Source organism: Mya arenaria, chromosome 9, assembly GCF_026914265.1.
Source record: "Mya arenaria isolate MELC-2E11 chromosome 9, ASM2691426v1".
Classification (NCBI taxonomy): Eukaryota; Metazoa; Mollusca; class Bivalvia; order Myida; family Myidae; genus Mya; species Mya arenaria.
In genome coordinates, this window is record NC_069130.1 from 43,949,361 (window position 1) to 43,971,579 (window position 22,219).

General features: G+C 35.8%; 1 protein-coding gene across 2 annotated transcripts; it reads left to right on the top strand.

The window, feature by feature from the left end:
• Positions 1-2,859: 2,859 nt before the first annotated feature.
• LOC128202713 (uncharacterized) lies at positions 2,860-20,289 on the top strand. Of its 2 annotated transcripts, none has more exons than XM_052903786.1 (5): positions 2,860-2,948; positions 5,312-5,488; positions 11,023-11,489; positions 12,876-12,995; positions 13,922-20,289. In XM_052903786.1, the coding sequence occupies exons 2-5, from the start codon at positions 5,386-5,388 to the stop codon at positions 14,465-14,467; spliced, it is 1,236 nt and encodes a 411-aa protein (XP_052759746.1). In that variant the 5' UTR covers positions 2,860-2,948; positions 5,312-5,385; the 3' UTR covers positions 14,468-20,289. The 2 variants fall into 2 exon arrangements, with proteins under 2 accessions (XP_052759746.1, XP_052759745.1); XM_052903785.1 differs by having other exon boundaries at positions 2,872-3,097.
• The last annotated feature ends 1,930 nt before the right edge of the window (positions 20,290-22,219 follow it).

Below are 22,219 nucleotides of genomic sequence, written 5' to 3' on the forward strand. Positions count from 1 at the left end.
TCATCATCATCATCATCATCATCATCATCATCATCGGTGGTGGTTGTGGTGGTGGTGGCGGTGGTGTTGACAGTGGCAATAGCAGAAGCAGTAGTGTTATTATCAACAGCAATAGCTGCAGCATTACCACCTGTATTACTCAGACTTAAGATCACACGTATTAAATGACCAACGTAGTCGGTTTTGTTCGGTGGGGTTAAATACCTATTTACAGTAACGATCGTTGGGAGTCATGTTATTATTTGGGGTGTGTGTGTGTGGGGGGGGGGGTCAATATTTTACAGAAAAGGAGTCACTCAAGGACAGCGACCATTGTCGTGATTTTATGGGGATCAAAATATGTTCTTTCACCGGTCACGGTATGAAGACAATGCCAGATGAACACAAAACTAAGCAATATTCTAGATTGAAACATTGCAAAAACAAATCGCAATCAGTTATACGTAAATGCATTTTAAACGCCTCAGAATGAGTTCATGATGATATGAACAAATTTGAAGTAAATTTAACATTCGGAGATTCAGTTGATGTATTTTTTCAAGTTTTGCATGGGGTATACGTATACTTACGAACACAATATTTTTTACTGTGAAAAAACAACAAAGCTTTAAAAATGAATAATAAGAGTGTGTGTTTTGTTCAAATGCAAACCCAATAAATCTGACATTTTAAAATCAATATCCATACGCTTAGTAAAGCATATAATTCGACCTATGAGACGGTCAGATTCATATATAATGTAATATAGGTTACATTTTCATTCCAAACAGTTGGTTTTTCATTTACAATTTTCATTAACATCTGTCATATGTCTAAAAAAATAATGTTACTCATTAAAAACAACATGATTATTTTTGTTTAAGAATAAGTAAATAATAAGTTTTACTAAATTAAGTACTCTGTAATTACGTCTAACACTTGATATTTCTTCCCGTCTTTATGGGCAAAATTAAATACATTCTTCCAAATCTTGACCCAAACTACAGCAACTCCCTAGATATGATAACATGATTAAACACATGGTCAGATTCTCGGTCAATTAGGGGTTAACGTGTAGCTGAAATTGACTCTCGTGTAGAAATGAAAAGTGGAAAAATTTGCTGGTATTTCTTGGCATGTTGTGCTCAAGTGATCTAAAAAAGTCAAATTACCCTTGTCATGCCTACAGCCTTTTTAGCTCTCAGAGTCAGTGTTGTAATATATAAATAATCATACATCAAATTGATGATTATGTGTAAATATGATTCACAGCCTATAAATAGGTATACGCTGGGATACCAAGATGGTTTTTCACAAAGCTTAATAATAGAAAGGCTGGTTTCCTACTACACGACCTCTAAACGCCAGCTCCACCACTTTACGGTGATGCAAAGAAAAAGAGCTGTCGACACTTCCGTGGTGGAGCTGTGCCCTATATTTACATAAACAAACGTGAGTATGATTTATATTTTATTTGATAATTTCATTTAGCGGACATATTTCGAAAATCGGAGAATGTGGTACCGTGTAAGAACACTTAGAACTACTGTAGGCTGATTACTATTTCGTTGCAATATTGTGCAAACTGTGGTGTCAGGAGCTTTTCTCCCGAATCGAACTGGTGCATATTTTGTGATCTGATTGCATAGCAAGTACATTTCGATGCTAACACACCTCGTAAGAACATTCTCACGCATGCAAACATAACTGTTATGTATAGTACTTATGCCGGAACACAACAAAACTGATAAGCACTTCTTAAAAAAGAAAAATGCACATATTTATAAAAGTGGTGGCGCTGTTGCCCTAGTGGTGGCGCTATCGAGTATGTTTTGCGCTTGAAGTAATATAAAATGTAAACGCTTTTGGAATGAATACAAAAGTTGCTATGTTTATTATTCATTGAACATTATGCTGGTTATGCATACTACTTGCGGAAACAAAACTCTACGCGAACTACTCTACGCGAACTACCTTAACCTTCCTGAAAACTATTTCGAAAATAAATGGCTAGGTGCTGTTAATTTTACCATATAACTATAAGTATCTATCATGTGGGTCCGGTTATGAGAGAGGTATTCTTGCATACCGGACGTGTGTTCCCGGTCATTTGACCAGTGCTGTAAAAACGCATCTTACACCACCATGTAAGATGAGTTATGCGCAACAAAGCGCTACTTCTTATTTCTTTTAATGTATGGTTTATGAAAAGTACATTATTTCATTTCAATAAAGCGCAATCAATTATAAGTATGCAATCAATTTAAATAGATAATGAATAATCGTAATAACGCGATTTAAATAGTTACTATTTGACATCAATAGTGATTTAAAATTACTGCGCTTTATGACGTCAGTAAACAACGTTTCACGCGCTTTTTGGTAAAATGTATAAAAGTGCGTTTTTTACCTCAATTCTTCCACAAGTTGATAACTTTAGATATGCAAGAAAAAATATCAATCATGTTTTTCCGGTACGGAAAGAAAAATCGGTCCTTCGGTCACGCTACGTGGCCGGTAACTCGGTAAACCTCTTTACCGGCTTACGCGCGTGCACTCGGGTCGGATTTTCTATCCGTACCGAACACACATGATAGATACTTATATATATATATATGGTAAAATTAACAGCACCTAGCCGTTTGTTTTCGAAATAGTTTTCAGTATGGTTAAGGTAAGTTTACTTCCGTGTAATAGAAGAAAACAAACAAGTTATGCATGAAAAAAAGAAAGTAAGTAAATTATTATAAAACTTGGTGTAGATCGATATTACCACCATCTTATAATTCAGTAACCATATTATTTCGTCGGCTATTTCAAGGTAAGAACACTGCGTAGGGGGTCGAATTTTTGTAACGAGCGCTACCAGTCACATTGATCATCAGAGTTACTTCCCCTGATAAATCGAGACATTATTTTTTCTGTATTTTCTTCCCTACTTTGCTTCTATAGAGGATTAAATTTGCGAGGTATGGCCACGAGTATCTTAAGAACATGTTTGAGTATTTTGATTACCAATGCACGTGTCCATAACTGTGATTTAAATGCAATCGTATTTCTAATTTGTTTCGGACACGGAGCAATTCGGATAACACTTGATTTCTTGATGTTAAAATTGGTAAGTAAATATAAAAGACACTATTTGCTATTGGTGGACTGTAACAGGGAAAACCCACATAACAATTTTTCAGTAATACCTGTGACAACCAGACATTAGTCCAAATAATTGTATGTTGACTGCCTTTTTTTTACGATTTTTGATATGGCAATTCCTTCACATATAAATTGTTTTGTACCAAAAGCGGCTAGTTATTCCGATCAGGATTCCGGGTTAAAGCGTATTGAATCTATAAAATATTATATAAACAAGAAAAATTACGAGATAATGTTATTTAACATTAGTTCCGTAAATAAAAAAAATAATATTCAACAAATAATAATGAGTTTGATGGGTTTTCTTCATTTCATTCTGTCATAAATTATGAAATATACTTAAAAGGCACCTGCAAGGCTGCAGTTAACAGTTTTAAAACAATTGGAACAATTCGACCATGGCTGAGTTGTAGTCTAGCTACAATAATGAGCGATCAGGGATACTTTTTTATTATTTTGACATTTCATGTGTCACCAGTCTGCCATAGTCTAAAAATTGTCAAAAGACTGGTTGACGGCCATTTAGGTGGACTAAGTTGTAGTCCAAATAATTGTATGTTGACAATACTTTTTTTACGATTTTTGATATGGCAAATCCTTCACATACAAATTGTTTTGTACCAAAAGTGGGTAGTAATTCCGATCGGGATTCCGGGTTAAAGCATACTGAGTCTATAAAATATCATAAAAACAAGAAATATTACCAGATAATGTTATTTTATATTAGTTCCGTACACAAAAACATAAATATCCAATGAGTACTATGAGTTTGATGGGTTTTTCTTCGTTTCATTCTGTCAAAACATAATGATATATACATGCAAGGCTGCAGTTCACAATTTTACATCAATCGGAACACTTTGGCCATGGTGCATGTATTTATGTGGTCTATCTCGAAGCTTGTCACAGGTGGCCGAGTTATTATGATAGTGTCGATTTGTTCTGCTTGGCATAATTGTTGTCTGTGTCAGTCAAGATTTGTTTTATTGGAAAGCTTTGCACTTAATATAGATATAAACCTTTATTATCCAGTTCAAACATAAAATACTTCACTAAATACAATTTCAATATTTTTCAAACCCCCTGGATTTTGCACAAACCCGTTAAGACTTATGGGATTGGAAGAATTCCGTATAACAAGTCTATTATTTCAGACTAAACCAGACCTCTGCTAAGAAAGCCTTTATCAGTTGAGCAAGCCTTGCATGAAATGTCAAAAAGTATCGGTATTGGTAGTAACAGGCATAGGCTAACTCGTTGAATGCCAGAATCTGAACATTTTTAAGACTACCGTATTGTCTTAAAGAGTTTTGTCAGGAAATTTCATCCAATTTTAATTGAGATATTGTGCAAACAAACAGATATACAGAAAAACAACCTCCGGAAGTGTCTGATATTGCTTACACAACCTGTTAATACTTGCCCCTCGAAATCACATGTATATGAAATCATGATTAATACCAATAATAATTCAATTTAACAATTACCTATGGAGTTAAAGTTTGTTTCTCAAAAGTTCAATGCTGTTTTTCAAACACAAAATTCACAAAAGAAGTGAAGTGAGATTTCTTATTATAAAAATGTTGAATGTAGGTCAACATAACGTTGAAGCGTCATTCCTGTATGATTGACCATGTATAAGGTCATAATGACTCATCTTATCCAGTGCTCCAGCCAGGTTTTGAAAAGGGCAAGGTGATACATCAGAAAGGGCACTTTAGATGCACATTGAATGAGCCTTAAATTGCAGCACTTGCATGGGCCAATGTTCAATTTTTATTTAAAATGTGCTGTATCTACTTTAAATACTAAATAGTTTGTTATGAATATCTTAGCTGTTTTCTTACTTCAGTGTCAAAATTATGTACATTTATTTGTTTATACCGATTTCTGAAAACTTACTCTGTCAAACAAAAGGGCATAGCAGGGTGTAGTAAAAAGGCAGCAGAGTGCTGCAAAAGGGCAGCGGGGGTCCCTCATCCTGCTATTTAGACCGAGCCAGAGCGCTTATATCCTGTAAAAGTTTACAACTTTTGCAAAGACCATTCTCATTCATCAGAGGTTTGATAAATAAATGATAAATCTAAAGCATAAAGCATTTCTCGATTTATCACTCTGGTGTACGAGATTGGCAAAGACTGACTAAGATGGATTTTTATTTCAAATGTTTTTCTTTCAGGTTGCCTAACTTCCCAGTAGTTTTATTGCAATCAATGCAGTGGTTCTTCCTATCACACTGGCTAAAGAGAATGCATGTTGGAGGACACACAGCGACCCAGTGAGCAGAAGGGTTCGGTGCAGAGAGTTGGAGAATTCATGTTGAGGCAGGCAAAGGTGTTTTTTGGATCGTTCAGAGGTGAACATATCTTTTTAGCTCACCTGTCACTTTGTGACAAGGTGAGCTTTTGTGATCGCCTTTTGTCCGGCGTCCGTCGTGCGTCGTGCGTCAACAATTTACTTAAAAGACATCTCCTCCTTAACCGCTGGGCCAATATTAATAAAACTTCATAGGGATGTTCCTTGGGTGGTCTTCTATCAAAGTTGTTCAAAGAATTCAATTCCATGCAGAACTCTGATTGCCATGGCAACCAAAAGGAAAAACTTTAAAAATCTTCTTCTCCCAAACCACAAGGCTTAGGCCGTTGATATATGGTAGGTAGGATCACCAAATGGTCCTCTACCAAGATTGTTCAAATTATGGCCCTTGGGTCAAAATTGGCCCCGCCCCGGGGGGTCATGGGTTTTCTCTATATGTTTATAGTGAAAACTTAAAAAATCTTCTCCTCTGAACTTACTTGGCCTAGAGCTTAGATATTTGGCATGATTCATCGTCTAGTGGACCTCTACAAAGTTTGTTCAAATTATGGCCCTGGGGTCAAAATTGGCCCCGCCCCGGGGGGTCATGGGTTTTCTGTATATGTTTATAGTGAGAACTTAAAAAAATCTTCTCCTCTGAACTTACTTGGCCTAGAGCTTATATATTTGGCATGATTCATCGTCTAGTGGACCTTTACAAAGATTGTTCAAATTATGGCCTTGGGGTCAAAATTGGCCCCGCCCCGGGGGGTCATGGGTTTTCTCTATATGTTTATAGTGAACTTCAAAAATCTTCTCCTTTGAACTTACTTGGCCTAGAGCTTAGATATTTGGCATGATTCATCGTCTAGTGGACCTCTACAAAGATTGTTCAAATTATGGCCTTGGGGTCTAAATTGGCCCCGCCCCGGGGGTCATGGGTATACTTGATATGTTTATAGTTAAAACTTCAAAAATCTTCTCCTCTTAACTTACTTGGACTAGAGCTTAGATATTTGGCATGATTCATCGTCTAGTGGACCTTTACAAAGATTGTTCAAATTATGGCCTTGGGGTCAAAATTGGCCCCGCCCCGGGGGGTCATGGGTTTTCTCTATATGTTTATAGTTAAAACTTCAAAAATCTTCTCCTCTGAACTTACTTGGCCTAGAGCTTAGATATTTGGCATGATTCATCGTCTAGTGGACCTCTACAAAGTTTGTTTAAATTATGGCCCTGGGGTCAAAATTGGCCCCGCCCCGGGGGTGGGGGGGGGGTCATGGGTATTCTCTATATGTTTAGTGTTAAAACTTCAAAAATCTTCTCCTCTGAACTTACATGGACTAGAGCTTAGATATTTGGCATGATTCATCGTCTAGTGGACCTTTACAAAGATTGTTCAAATTATGGCCTTGGGGTCAAAAATGGCCCCGCCCCGGGGGGTTAGGGTATTCTCTATATGTTTATAGTTAAAACTTCAAAAATCTTCTCCTTTGAACTTACTTGGACTAGAGCTTAGATATTTGGCATGATTCATCGTCTAGTGGACTTCTACAAAGATTATTTAAATTATGGCCTTGGGGTCAAAATTGGCCCCGCCCCCTTGGGGTGTCATGGGTTTTCTCTATATGTTTATAGTGAAAACTTTAAAAATCATCTCCTCTGAACTTACGTGGCTTAGAGCTTAGATATTTGGCATGATTCATCGTCTAGTGGACCTCTACAAAATTTGTTCAAATTATGGCCCTGGGGTCAAAATTGGCCACACCCCGGGGCTGATGGGTTTTCTCTATATGTGTTATAGTGATAACTTAAAAAATCTTCTCCGAACTCACAAAGACAAGTAACGTCTTAATCTAAACTGGATAACATATTTAGTACACATACCAATTTTCAATATGGGCCACATACAACAATTAATAACAAATAAACATATATAGATACACACGTAAAATCAAGTAGTGACAAGAGCTTAGATATTTGGCATGATATATCATCTAGTTGACTTGTACCAATATTGTTCAATCTTTGGCCCTGGGGTCAAAAAATGGCCCCACCCGGGCGGTCATGGGTTTCCTTATATATGTATATGATGAAAACTTAAAAAATCTTCTTCTCCGAAACCAAAAGGCGAAGGCCTTAGATATTTGGTATGAAGCATCGTTTATTGGACCACTATTAAGATTGTTCAAACTTTAGCCCTGGGGTCAAAATTGGCCACGCCCCGTGTTCATAGGCTTAGGTTTTCAATATTTGTATATAATAGAAGCATAAAAAAAAAATTCTCTCCGAAGTCACAAGGATTAGAGCTATTTGGCATAATACATCATTAAGTGGACCTCTACCTTTATTGTCCAAACTTTGGCATTGGGGTAAAAAATGACCCAGACTTCTAAAAAACCTTAACTACTTTGAACCATCCAGATTTCTTATCAAACCAATGTGCAATATATGACAGGTGAGCGATTCAGGGCCATTTGGCCCTCTTGTTTATATATTTAGGTGTACAATTGATAAACTGGTAAAGGCTCTCCCAACAGCACTTTGTTTCTGAAAACAAAGTCCGGGTAGACATGGCTTGATGTGGGGATTCTACTAGAAGTCACTTGGTGAGAGGTCTGGGTTGTATTGTGGATGTTGTAAAACTTCAAGACTGTACTGCAGTCATCGGCATTAGTCTTTTTGGATGAATATAAGCCCGAATTCATATATATATATTTCTGCTTGGCATCACATTTTTGAACAAGCCCAGCTGTATAAAACCCAGAGTTTGAATTTGAATTTGCAGACTTGTGCTAATTTTGACCACTGTTACTGTTGCAAATATTCCATAACTACAATAGTGCAGAGTAATGTGTGGATGCAACAAGTTGACCCCAGCCACCCTGGAATGTTGGCACCCTGGGTCTTGTTATTATTGTGGTCCAGAACATTGATCTCTATAAAATATCATTATGCCTGTGGCACTCATGTGCTCTTGGACTAATACCGTAGCCATAAAAAATAGATGCATGGCAAGCCTGACACTTACGCTTCCATTATATTCACCAACACACTTTTTTATTTTCTTTGCTGGCAGTCTAAAAAAATAAAGCCATGTTTTTTAACCATAACAATTTCACTTGTAGGGTCAGCAATCACAGTATAAAGTGTGCACAAACCTTTTTATGCCCCTGAAGGTGGGCATATTAAAATCGCACCGTCCGTCCGTCCAGCTCTGTAACTTTCCCTTGTATGGACAGATTTTAAAATAACTTGCCATATGTGTTCCACATACCAAGACAACGTGTGGCGTGCAAGACTTGTGTCCCTACCTCAAAGGTGAAGGTCACACTTAGTGTTTATTCACAATGGAGTGCTGCATATAAGGACATAGAGTATAGGTTGTTGTGTCCGGGCTGTAACTTTCTCTTGTATGGACAGATTTTAAAATAACTTGCCACATGTGTACCACATACCAAGACTACGTGTCGCGTGCAAGACCCGTGTCCCTACCTCAAAGGTCAAGGTCACATTTAGTGTTTATTCACAATGGAGTGCTGCATATAAGGACATAGAGTACAGGTTGTCGTGTCCGGGCTGTAACTTTCCCTTGTATGGACAGATTTTAAAATAACTTGCCAAATGTGTTCCACATACCAAGACTACGTGTCGCGTGCAAAACCCGTGTCCCTACCTCAAAGGTCAAGGTCACACTTAGTGTTTATTCACAATGGAGTGCTGCATATAAGGACATAGAGTATAGGTTGTTGTGTCCGGGCTGTAACTTTCCCTTGTATGGACAGATTTTAAAATAACTTGCCAAATGTGTTCCACATACCAAGACGACGTGTCGCGTGCAAAACCCGTGTCCCTTCCTCAAAGGTCAAGGTCACACTTAGAGTTTATTTACAATGGAGTGCTGCATATAAGGACATAGAGTATAGGTTGTCGTGTCCGGGCTGTAACTTTCCCTTGTATGGACAGATTTTAAAATAACTTGCCACATGTGTTCCACATACCAAGACGACGTGTCGTGTGCAAGACCTGTGTCCCTGCCTCAAAGGTCAAGGTCACACTTAGAGTTTATTTACAATGGAGTGCTGCATATAAGGACATAGAGTATAGGTTGTCGTGTCCGGGCTGTAACTTTCCCTTGTATAGACAGATTTAAAAAAAAAACTTGACACATGTGTTCCACATACCAAGACGACGTGTCGCGTGCAAGACCCGTGTCCCTACCTCAAAGGTCAAGGTCACACTTAGTGTTTATTCACAATGGAGTGCTGCATATAACGACATAGAGTATAGGTTGTCGTGTCAGGGCTGTTACTTTCCCTTGTATGGACAGATTTTAAAATCACTTGCTACATGTGTTCCACATACGAAGACGACGTGTCGTGTGCAAGACCCATGTCCCTACCTCTAAGGTGAAAGATACACTTAGTGTTTATTCACAAGGGAATTCTGAATATAAGGACATAACAGTGTAGGTTGTCAAGTATGGGTGGTATTTTTTATGTTCAGAGGCAATTTAAAATAACTTGCCATATGTATTTGACACGTAAAGGCAAGATCAACTTTTCATGTACTGACCTTGTTCGTAGGTCAATGTCACATTCGGGGGCATTCGTCACATACTGTGACAGCTCTTGTTTTTCAAATGAAATTGCTGACGAATTTATCCCTAATATCTCCATCCCTGTATATCAATTGGGAAACTTACTCTACGGTACTATGGATTTTACATTATCAGTTTCTTTGTCAAAGCCTTCTGTAATTGGGTGGATGGGTCAAGGTTCATCTCTTCTTACCCAGCTTGCAACAGAACCGTAAGGAGGAGCCCTTTTCCATACACATTGTTAAAAATGTTTGGATCTATTTTAATTTCTTATGCCCCTTTAACTCATTAATTGCAAATATGGTTTCCCCCACAACACAAGACTACATTCTTGCGCAACATCGTGCCAACAAGAGTGACTTTGTATAAGTTATCATAATTTTCTTCAAAATTGTTGTAAAATATATAATGTTATTAATTGTATGCTTTACCTGTAACATGTGCACGAGGAAACCATGATTTCGCAGGTATGATGCCATTACTAATTAGTTTCACTATCCTTTCAGCCTTAACATATACATTTGGTTGAGGTTACCTGACCTTACCTACAAAATAGGCGTCAACTCTACTCCGTTTTTGTAGTCAGGTGGAAAAAAAACAAAAACTTTTTTAGTGTGTGTTTCAATTTGTTGTTGAAAACCTTTTAAGCTTCTGACCCCAATTTCTTGAAACTTCTTATGGTTAACAGGCTTAAGTACAATGTAGCTTTAATTTCAATAGGCCAAAAGACATACATGTACTTAAACTTGATTTGGATTAATTAAAAAAATAAAATTGTAATTATCATAAAGATAATTCCTATTTAAAGTCTAAAAAATCTTAAAGAATGGAAATATAACGCAAATTTTACAAAAACAAAATTAGTGAGCTTAACTTAATCCTGTTATGGGAGACTGGAGAAGTTTCGAGAAATTGGGGTTAAAAGATCACTTTAACAACATTCCCAAAAGATGACAATATCATTGTTACATAAAGCCTTTGGTTTTTGCTTTCAGGAAAGTCATTCAGGGAACAGATGAAGACAAAGAACTTCTATGTTTTGGTGTTGTTTATCCTCGCAACATTAACAACATTATACATCCTTGTCGACCCGTCACCCAACCTCCACACCATCGTCACAGAAACACATCGTCAAATATCGAACATCCATATTCCAACAAACATACGTCAAACCAAGAAAGAACTGCTTGAAGTTGACAAAAAATATCTCGACATTTTGGATTTTCCATATTCAACGATTAAACCCCCTTTAACAGTTGTGCCAAAAAATGTCACAAGGGCTGTTAGAGCTAAAAGACTTCTGGATGCCGAAGTTCTAGCGAAAGATCCCGTGATTGTCGTTCCATTGTTATCTGGCTGTTATGACGAGGCAGTCAGGTTCCTTAATTCCGTAAAGAAGTATGTTCCGAAGAAGCTGGTTGTGTTCTACGATCTTGGGATCAGTGGCAAGGAAAATACTATGGTAAGGCTGTGTAGCTTAAAGATGCACCCTTTCTCCTAAATAAAGTTTACCACAATTAATTTTTTTTTTTGATATTCCAAAAAAGGAAGAATCAATGTCAGAAACAATGGTTCTTATAAAAGATATCAAGTTTAATTTGAAAGAAATTAGAATAAAACAAGCTATTTCTATTCGACCTTATGAGACTATAGTAGACTACAGCAAATCTTTTAGCATTCACCAGTCATTTAATATTTTTTGCACTCTCTGCTATTATTCACAGTTACAATTTTGTTACCAGTAGTAAATATTTTCCATAAATGCATAATTTAGTTAGTAGTTTAAGGTTTATTAGTCAAAATTTATGTTTGTAATTTACATGTGTAAGTATTGATTTTGAATAAGAGTGTCACTTTAAGGAAATCCATCCATCATTAATACTAAAAATATTGGTTAAGTTTTATTTTAATGTTACAATATGTTATGTTTGATAAATTTGAATTATTCCATAGATCTTGTTATTTAAGGAACAAATTAATGAAATTACTATATAATCATGGTAAATTAAAATAACTATATAATCCAGTGATTTTTTTGGAATTATTTTTACTGCCTGTGCCTTGCAAATTGGGAAAACCAGTCACTTTGGGAAAAATACAAAATGAGGCCAAAACAAATAATGGCAAATAAGCATGTTTTTAACTTTTTTATGTATACAATTACATTATGCTGTGAAATTCATTGCTTTTTTATTCATTAACGAAAATTTGCATTGATAAATTGGGAAAAAATTAGATCAAATAGGGAAAATATTATAAATTTTGGGAAAAATGGACAGATTTTTGCAAGGGGAAACAGCCTTTAGAAGGCAGTAAATAGCACCAAAAAATCACTGTAATCATGGTAAAATTACTAAATAATAATGGTAAAATAACTATATAATCATGGTAAAATTTTGTTCTAACACCTACATGTAGCCTATTTGTGGAAAAGTTTTCCCTCTTTGTGGAGAACTTCTCCATGTTTGCCAAAATCCTTTCCCAGTTTGTGACAAACTTCTTCCTCTTTGTGGAAATATTCTCCCAGTTTGTAATTTTAAGACCTCTCACTGTTAGTGAAAAACTTCTCCCTGTTTGTGAACAATTCTCCCTGTTTATTGAAAACTTCTGTAATAAACTTCTCCATTGGTGGAAAACTTCTCCCTGTTTGTGGTTGGAACACTTCTTACTGTTTATGGAAAAAACTCCCTGTTTGTGGAAAATCTTCATGTTTGTGGTACACCTCTCTGTTTGTTGTTAGCATCTCATTGTTTGTAAAGGATTCTCCATGTTTTCAAAGTCGATCTGTTTTCCTTCCAGATAATATTTCAGTGGTTACTTTTTACATGTGTATGACCTTTATTTACAGCTATCAAAAGCGTGCAATGGTAGCGTATACAACTGTGAAGTGAAGACGTTTGTCTTCAACAGATACCCTTCACATGTACGCTCGAACAGTCTGGGGGCGTATGTACCTCTCCTTTTACAGGTAAAAAATCAAATGATGTCAATTACTGCCTGAACAAATTGTATTTCTTTTGCATGCCAAATAAGAGGGTAACCTATTTATGAATAAAAATTAACCTTGGCCATAACTTAGATAATGTTCAAGATATTGTGATGAAACTCACATGTTGCCAGTTACAAGATGTACATTTATCGCAAGGCTCACTTTAATAATTATAGAGTTGTGCACCTTGTTTAGGAAAAAAGCAGACTAGCATTGGCGTTCACACCACCGTTGTATAGTAAAATTTCGACAGGATCGAGTCATTTAGTGTGGATGCTGCTTGTATCAAATTAAATATTATACAGGGTACACATGCATCTATTGACATTTTGTGTTTTAAGAGTTTAATGTTTTTTTTATTGGCATGAAGGTAAATACTTATTTTTTTGAATATTTCAAATTCTTATATTTTCAAGAGCAGAATACAATGTGTTTATGAAATAATTAATTAAATTAAGCCCTTTCCAGAGCTTAGGAGTCTGAATCAGTAATTAAACTTATTAAAAGCTGATCTCTCACAGATTTACCGTCTTGACAACTTTTTCAATTTTTGTCTTGTAATGAGCCAATTTTTGTGTAAATATCTGCAAACCAGTGATATAAGGCTGCTGACAAAAGATCAGATCGCAAATTTTCATTTCCTTTCGAAAATGAATGTTTTATGGCTTAAAGCGTTACTAACGGTTTAAGAAAAATGCATAAAACATCAAATTTTGAACTTAAATATGAAAATCTGCAATCTGTTTTTTTGCCAGCAGTCTTATATCATTTGTTCCCATGCGTTGTAGCATAAAAAAAGTTGTCAAAACATGCAAATTGTGAAAGTGCAGCTTTTAAGACCTGATATAAATCAGACAAATGATTTCGCATTCTACGGTTGAATACTGACCTTGTTTTCTTTCCAGGAGAGTCTAAACTCTTACCACGCTGTTATATGGTCCAACCCACAGGAATACTTCATCAATGGAATGCAAAGTATCGCCGGTGTGATTTCAAAGGCCAGGGAGATTGGAATAGTCGCGTGGTCAATCAAAGATACAACATCTAGTATAACTTATTTCAAGATGTACACATTTTTTGATGTCAAAAAGGAGCAGTATTATTTCCACAGGGCGGTGAAAACTAGCCATCTAGTTGTGTTTAATACCGAAAAGGTTCGGACGAAAATAATGCTGCCATGGATAAAATGTGCGTTAGTAGAGGAGTGTATTAGTCCTACCGGTTCGCAAAACTCTGGTGGATATTGTAGCGAAAAACGACCAAGGTATTTGTATTCGGGATGCCATCATTACGAACAGTCCGCGCTTAATTTGATCTTAGGGAAAGAGTTTAGCTTTGTGGAGACACCTTATATCGCTAATGAAGAAATATTCGGGGTGGAAAGCACCAACAAATCTGTGACTTCGTCTATAATGGTGACAAAAGAGGATGATGCTCAAACCATATCTTAAATATCTGTTTGAATTAAGTTCAATTTTAATTTAAACTGTATAAAGTTTGTACATGTATGTATCAACTCTGAGCTATGAGTTTTATTTGGCTCGCTTAACTTATTATGATTTGAAAGAGAAACACATTAAAGCAGCACTTTCACAGATTGAACCTTTTGACAACTTTTTATTTTGTGTCTTGGAATGAGCCAATTTTTGCGAAAAATGCATGGAAACCAGTCATCTAAGACTACTGACAAAAATTTAGATCACAGGTTCTCATATTTATAATAAAAAATAGAGGTTTTATGCATTTTTCTTGAAGCGTTTAGTACTTACTTAGTAAGGCTTTTAGCCATAAATAATTTCTTTTTGAACAAACATATGAAAAAAATGTGATCTAATCTTTTGTCAGCAGTCTTATAGTCTTATTTCACTGGTTTTTAGATATTTACACAAAATTGGCTCATTCCAAGACAAAAAATAAAAAAGTTGTCAAAACGTTCAATATGTGAGAGTGCAGCTTTAAAGGCTGTCAGAAAATTTTGGGTGATGCCAAAATTGTCTTTTTGGATTTTAATGCATTATTTTGTTTTCTTCATTTGAATGTATTAATCAAATAAAAAAAGCAGGGGATTGACTGATATAAAAATAAAGCAATATTTTGGCGCTTTTTTAACTTCGGACTTTGTGGCTTAATTCACAATTATCAAATATTACATTTATTTAAATTTTTTCATACTTTTTCCATGTATAAAGAGTGTAGTGGCGAGGCATATTCATAAGAGAACAGTATTTTTCTCGCCATTTTAGAACTGAGGCTGGGGCCTCTTTTATTGCAAAAAATGTGTCATTTTTACTGTTAGTGATTTTAACAATGGCAAAAAATGGTGTATAAATTATAGTTTGCAATAATTTATTATAAAACATAAATTATTTAAACAAGTTTTGTGAGTTGTAACTAATATTATAAGTTATGGGGTTGGAGAGTGACCTGATATGGGGTATTATTTTTTATGCAGATTTTTTTTATGTCTGACCCTTTAAAAGATGACCATTTTCATTGATGTATGTGCATTTGCAGGATGAATTATTTTAAAATGAATATATATCCAAAATTTCATACCTTAAGGACTGATAGTTATTCCCTCAAAACCCATGGTTATGAAAAGAAAACAAATACCCTTGTATTCAAGGGTATGTATTCAAGTGGTGTTAAAAATGAATCACTGATTCAGAGCATAAAAAGAGACTATTTTATTTGTGTTTTAATATTAAAGACTGTATATATTTTATGTACTTTTGATGCCGATTGAGCTTAGATCAAACCTTTTTTTATTCAATGGAGTAAAACATGTATCTAGTAGATGGATTTTCCTATTTTATGTCACTCTAGCATAATACAATACAGTCGAACCCCTTTGGCTCGAACTCACAGGGACTGGCGAAAATACCTCGAGCCTCGCAAAGTTCGAGCCAGACGTGAGTGCTTACGTTGAGTATAAAGAAATTGGTCCTTCATATCAAGCCAATAAGGAGTTCGAGCCAAGTGATTTCGAGCCAACGAGGATTGACTGTATTTTCATTTATCTCATTACATAACTGGTTTTGTGTGTAATTCAACCATTAAATATTTTCTTTGTATTATTGACATTTCGCCCTACTAATTTAGTGTCAAAATATTTACCAAAAATGAGTAAAATTTTCATTGGTGATGTGATCTAAAGAATGTTACATTTGTTGCCATTTAATGCAATACTATATGATACTTTTTTCAGTAAAATTGTACAGCTTGACAAAAACTCGCTTTTTATATGCCCGTATATATAATGAAATAATCAAGGCATAAAATCTTGGACAAGTTCGATAACCAGCCATTAAATATCACCCTGGTCACTTGAGAGTAATCACCCTTTTATGATAGAAACTACCTTTATATGAATCAGAATGTGTATGGGCGTAACTATTGGACAAATTTGATAACTAGCCAATTGCTTCTGTAACTCAAGAGTTATTGCCCTTTCATTATTGAAAGTACCTTAAATTGGTCTTGTCAGATCAATAACTTTAGCCCTTGTCAAATCATCGCTTACTTTGGTACAAAATGTGTATGAATGTAATATCTCAAACAATCTTGATAACCAGCCATATTTCTTGGTCATTCGAGAGTTATCGCCCTTTAATTGTAGAAAATACCTAAAATCAATGTTGTCTGATTAATAACTATAGACATCTTAATCCAATAATCACCAATTTTTGGCACAATATGTATGGGCATAATATCTCAGACAAGTTCAATAGCAAGCTACCTGTATAATGTCCTAGTCAATTGAGAGTTATCACCCTTTGATTATAGAAATTGCCTTATATCAGTCTTGTATGATAAAAAAACTTGAGAATTAAGCTTTTGAGAAATGATCATCAAATTGGGTCAGAATGTGTATGGGCATAATGTCATGTTCTGTTATAATGAGCCATTTGTTCAGAATTTTGTTAAAGTTAACAGCATTGTTAACTTTAAAGTTGTTACTGCTCCAGAAGTTTAATTGCTACACTTTTGATCCGCTGTATTTCTAACAATACATTGTATTTGAGACAACTGTTTCAGCAGTTGATGTTTATATTTAAATGTGTGAGCAAATCCTGAAATGATTCACGTTTAAAAATGTCCAACGACATGGTTAATCTAGTTATTAACTTAAAGAAGGTCTGAACAATCAGTGCTTTGTGTAATAATAACTTTTAATAAATCAGTTCACAATAATATTAATTAGTTTGTTTATGGAATCATTATATATATTAATTTCAATGATTTTTTGTTTATTAAGTAGATGTGTTCTTAATGTCTAGATTCAAGTTTGTAAACATTTTCTTACTGCTATTTCAACTAAGCTCATTAAATCCATGTTTGCCGGGAATTATTGACACTGAAAATCTGTTTTCTCTGGTTATAAATGATGTGTTATAAATGATATCATAGATGGAGTATATGAGCTATCATAACATTGCCATATTCAAATGTATATACACATGTATAAAAACATATATATATATATGTAACAGGACATTGTATGCTATTGATGGGAGTTTTTTTGTTTTTATTCCATTATACATGTATTAGTATTTAAAAGGTATTTTCATAATTATCATATCATAAGCGTGTTAAAATTAAATTAATTTTTTTATGTTTAAAAAAGCATATTATATTTAGAATGATACCTTTGTTATAGCCATCACTTTGTATGTATATTATCAATGCCAAGAATAATCCAATGAGATAGATATTTAGTTCATTGTTTATTTGAAGAGAGAGGTTCATCTGTCAGAGCCTTGGTGTTGTTGTTGCTTTGGTGTTGTTATCGCCATTGTACACAAACTTTGACCTTACGCATAAAAAACGGTCAATATATTACAATGAAAGTTAGTACACATGTTGCTAGAAACAGTACAAATATAAAATTATGCACAGTTTTTTCCACTTTTTAAGGGAATGTTGGCAGTGCCATTTGATAGAAGAAAAATAGTGTCTTTTTGTCAAAAAGGGGAAAAATACTAACTTGATTCATATAATGTTCTTTTTACTTTGGCTTGGGAAAATATATACTTTTTATACGCCCATCTTACGATGGCCGTATTATGGGAACACTCATGGCGGCTCCACAATGTTGTCCGCTCTCTAACTTGAACATTTCTCATCCAATTTCCACCAAACTTCATGAAAGTGTTTGTTGGTGAAATATCTAGGTCAAGTTCAATAACCAGCCAAATCGCTTTAGGCACTCCAGAGTTATGGCCCCCTGAATTTGTCAAAATTGGCCATTTTAGCTTTGTCCGCTCTCTAACTTGATCATTTCTCATCCAATTTCCACCAAACGTCATGAAAGTGTTTGTTGGTGAAATATCTCGGTCAAGTTCAATAACCAGCCAAATCGCTTTAGGCACTCCAGAGTTATGGCCCCCTGAATTTGTCAAAATTGTCCATTTTAGCTTTGTCCGCTCTCTTACTTGAATATTTCTCATCCAATTTCCACCAAACTTCATGAAAGTGTTTGTTGGTGAAATATCTAGGTCAAGTTCGATAACCAGCCAAATCGCTTTAGGCACTCCAGAGTTATGGCCCCCTGAATTTGTCAAAATTGGCCATTTTAGCTTTGTCCGCTCTCTAACTTGATCATTTCTCATCCAATTTCCACCAAACATCATGAAAGTGTTTGTTGGTGAAATATCTCGGTCAAGTTCAATAACCAGCCAAATCGCTTTAGGCACTCCAGAGTTATGGCCCCCTGAATTTGTCAAAACTGTCCATTTTAGCTTTGTCCGCTCTCTAACTTGAACATCTCTCATCTAATTTCCACCAAACTTCATGAAAGTGTTTGTTGGTGAAATATCTAGGTCAAGTTCGATAACCAGCCTAATCGCTTTAGGCACTCCAGAGTTATGGCCCCCTGAATTTATCAAAATTGGCCATTTTAGCTTTGTCTACTCTCAAACTTTTTTTTTTTGAACAGTTTTTATCCGAATTTCACCAAACTTGCTACTATAAATGTTTGTTGGTATATATTCTTGGCAAAGTTCTATAACCAGCCAGGCTCTTCAGGATTATGGCCCTTGAATTGGTCAAAATTTGCCATTTTTGCTTTGTCCACTGTCTAATTTGAACAGTTATCATCTGATCTTCACCAAACTTGCTGAAAATATTTGTTGGTAAAATAAATCGGTCAAGTATGATAATCAGCCAAATGCCCCGAAGCACTTCAGGATTACTGCCCTTGCCATTTAAGCTTTGTCTACTCTCTAACTTGAACAATTCTCATCTGACCTTCACCAAACTTGCTGAAAATGTTTGTAGCTATAAAATCTTTACCAAGAATGTTGTTTGCCGGTATAAATGCTTTGCCAAGTACACACTGATTGTCTCTTGGGTACGATTAAGGATGAATCATCTCTTGGAGACGATTTTTACATGAATGTTGTTTTTCAAATCCCGAACACGTTGATCGTCTTTGGGAAATCATTTGCTTCTTGAAAAGCTTGCTTCTCAAAGGGCCAATGTGACAGTAAGTTGTCTTAGAATCCAAGAAATTATTGATGGGCGTATTTTGTGAGTGTCACTCTTGTTCAGGAGGGGAATCGGGCGGAATCTCGGGCTGAAAATATACTTCAAACATTAAAGGAATGAATTGTGGGGTTGGTGTCTTTATTTGGGTATGAACACAGTTGGTCTGTTTAAACTGTGTGGAGTCAGAAGCTGTACTGTTGTTATTAGCATTTCAATTTGAAGTTAAAAAGTGTTTTGTAGTGATTTTTTTCAAGCATTATTGTGACATCATATGATAAACTGTTTCCGGTTAAAGTCATGTTGCTCTATTTACAGAATAGGTGAAAAAAAATACTGTAAGCTTTTAAATGAAATAAATATTCTTTTAACAATTCTTGAATGAAATATTGGTGTAAATACAAGTTACGAATTGTGGATTGATGTCATTATATGGGAAATGAAGGCAGTTGGGTGTGGTTAAAGTACGGTGGAGGCCTTGACTCCACACGCATTAACCAGCCCAACTGCGTTCATACCCCGATAATGACACCAATCCCGCAATTCATTCCTTATATAAAGCTATGCCTTATGAAAACAAAAGCAGAGCATTGGCAATTGTGTAAGTAAGCTTTTAGCTACAAAACATCGAAATTAGGCTCCAAAAGTTACTGAATACGGGGCTGTTTGATATCTAGTGTACATGTGTTTTATCTCTTTACAGTCTGTTATCCATGTTTGTTATTTGAAACAAGTTTTTTATTTATAATAAATGTACTTAGGACAAAAGAATAAAGAAAAAACAACATGTAGTTTATGATGTTATTGACTGATTTCCCCTTAAACTTAAGGAAAACAACACGAAAAGAAATATCATTTCTGGTTAAGGCGTCTTAATTTATCTCAATGAACAACGGAAGGTCCCCTGCAAAATTTTGTCACAAAGCCCTTAAAAATGGCTAAACTAGTTGTAAGTAATCAAATTAATGAATATAACATATAAAGTACAAAACATGCATTTTAAACTCTCATTGCAAGAACAAAACAGCTATGATAGGGATCGGAAACAATATTAACATGTTGAATTTATGTGCAGTTGAATTCAAACCTTCAAACATAAAAATAAAGTTTATTAATCCCCCTCCACAGAGTGGGGAGGGGATCATAGGAATACACTTCGTCCGCCCGTCCGTTCGTCAGTCTGTCCGTCCGTCAGTCTGCCTGTCTGTCTGTCTGTCTGTCCTCATAGAGACGATGTCACGGTCATGGTCACGCGAGAAATTTAAAGGTCAGAGAACACATTTTCGTGTCTGCGCCATAATTTACTTATGCATTGATGGATTACAATATAACTTGGTACACACGTTGTCCTAATTGAGATGATGTACAGTGACCTCGACCCAGGTCTATACCTCAAAGGTCACCCCATACATTCAAAGGTCACAGTGAAAATGCTCGTGTCCGCCCTATAACTTACTTATGCATTGATTGATTACCGTATAACTTGGTACAAATGTTGTCCTCATTGAGACGATGTACAGTGACCTTGACCCGGGTCCATACCTCAAAGGTCAAGCTAACACGAGACATTTAAAGGTCAGAGTTCACATGCTCGTGTCCGCGCTATAACTTAATTATGCATTGATTGATTACTATTTAACTTACAACAAATGTTATCTAGATTGAGACAATGTGAAGTGACCTTGAACCGGGTCCATACCTCAAAGGTCAAGCGCCACGAGCCATTTTAGGTCAGAGTTCACACGCTCATGTCCGCGCTATAACTTACTTTTCTCATAGTTGGAGTACCATATAACTTGGTTCAAATAGATCTCATTGAGAGACCTACTTATTTGAAACTTTTTTATTACAACATAGACCATTCTCCTGGATCTCATCAGTTTCATTATGTTAGTATTTACAAAAATAAAATGTTCCTTCCTCTAAGTCAAAGGTCACACATGCGGTTTGTTTACTATGGAATGCTGCATACAGTATAGACATAGAGTAGAAGTGGTCATGTTTTGGCTGTAACCTTTTTCTTTTATGGAGATATTTTAATATACTTTGCCAAAAGTGTTTGAAATATCAAGATGACGTGTCGCGTGCAAGACCTGTGTCCTTACCTCTAAGGTCAAGGTCATCGTTACTGTTTGTCACAATTTAATGCTGCATATAAAGAAAAATGAGTATAGATGCTCGTGTCAAGGCTGTAACTTTCTCTTGTATGGGCAGATTATAATATAATGTTCGACACATCAAGATGATGTGTCGCTTGCACAAACCGTGTTCCTACCTCAAAGTCCAGTTCATACTTACTGTTCGTTAACGATTGAATGCTGCATATAAAGGCATAAGAGTAAAGGTGGTCGTGTTTGGGATATAACATTCTGCTGTATGGACAGATTCCAAAATTACTTGCCACAAGGGTTCGACATATCAAGATAAAGCGTCGTGTGAAAGGACATACCAAGACGAAAAGTCGCATGCACGACCCGTGTCCCTAATGCACCAGTCAATTGTAACCACGCCCCCAAGGTCCGGGGAATAGCGGGGACCTTGACTTTCGGTTCAGCCACTCCCAGGTAAAATTCCACCCTGCGGAGACAACTACCTAGTAAAATCCCCGCCAAATGCCCCCACCCCCAGGGACTCTAGGTAAGGCCCATTCTCCGCTATTTTTGGCGTGAAGACAAAACCACCGCATTCACCCGGCACTGCGGGGACACCTGGAAGGT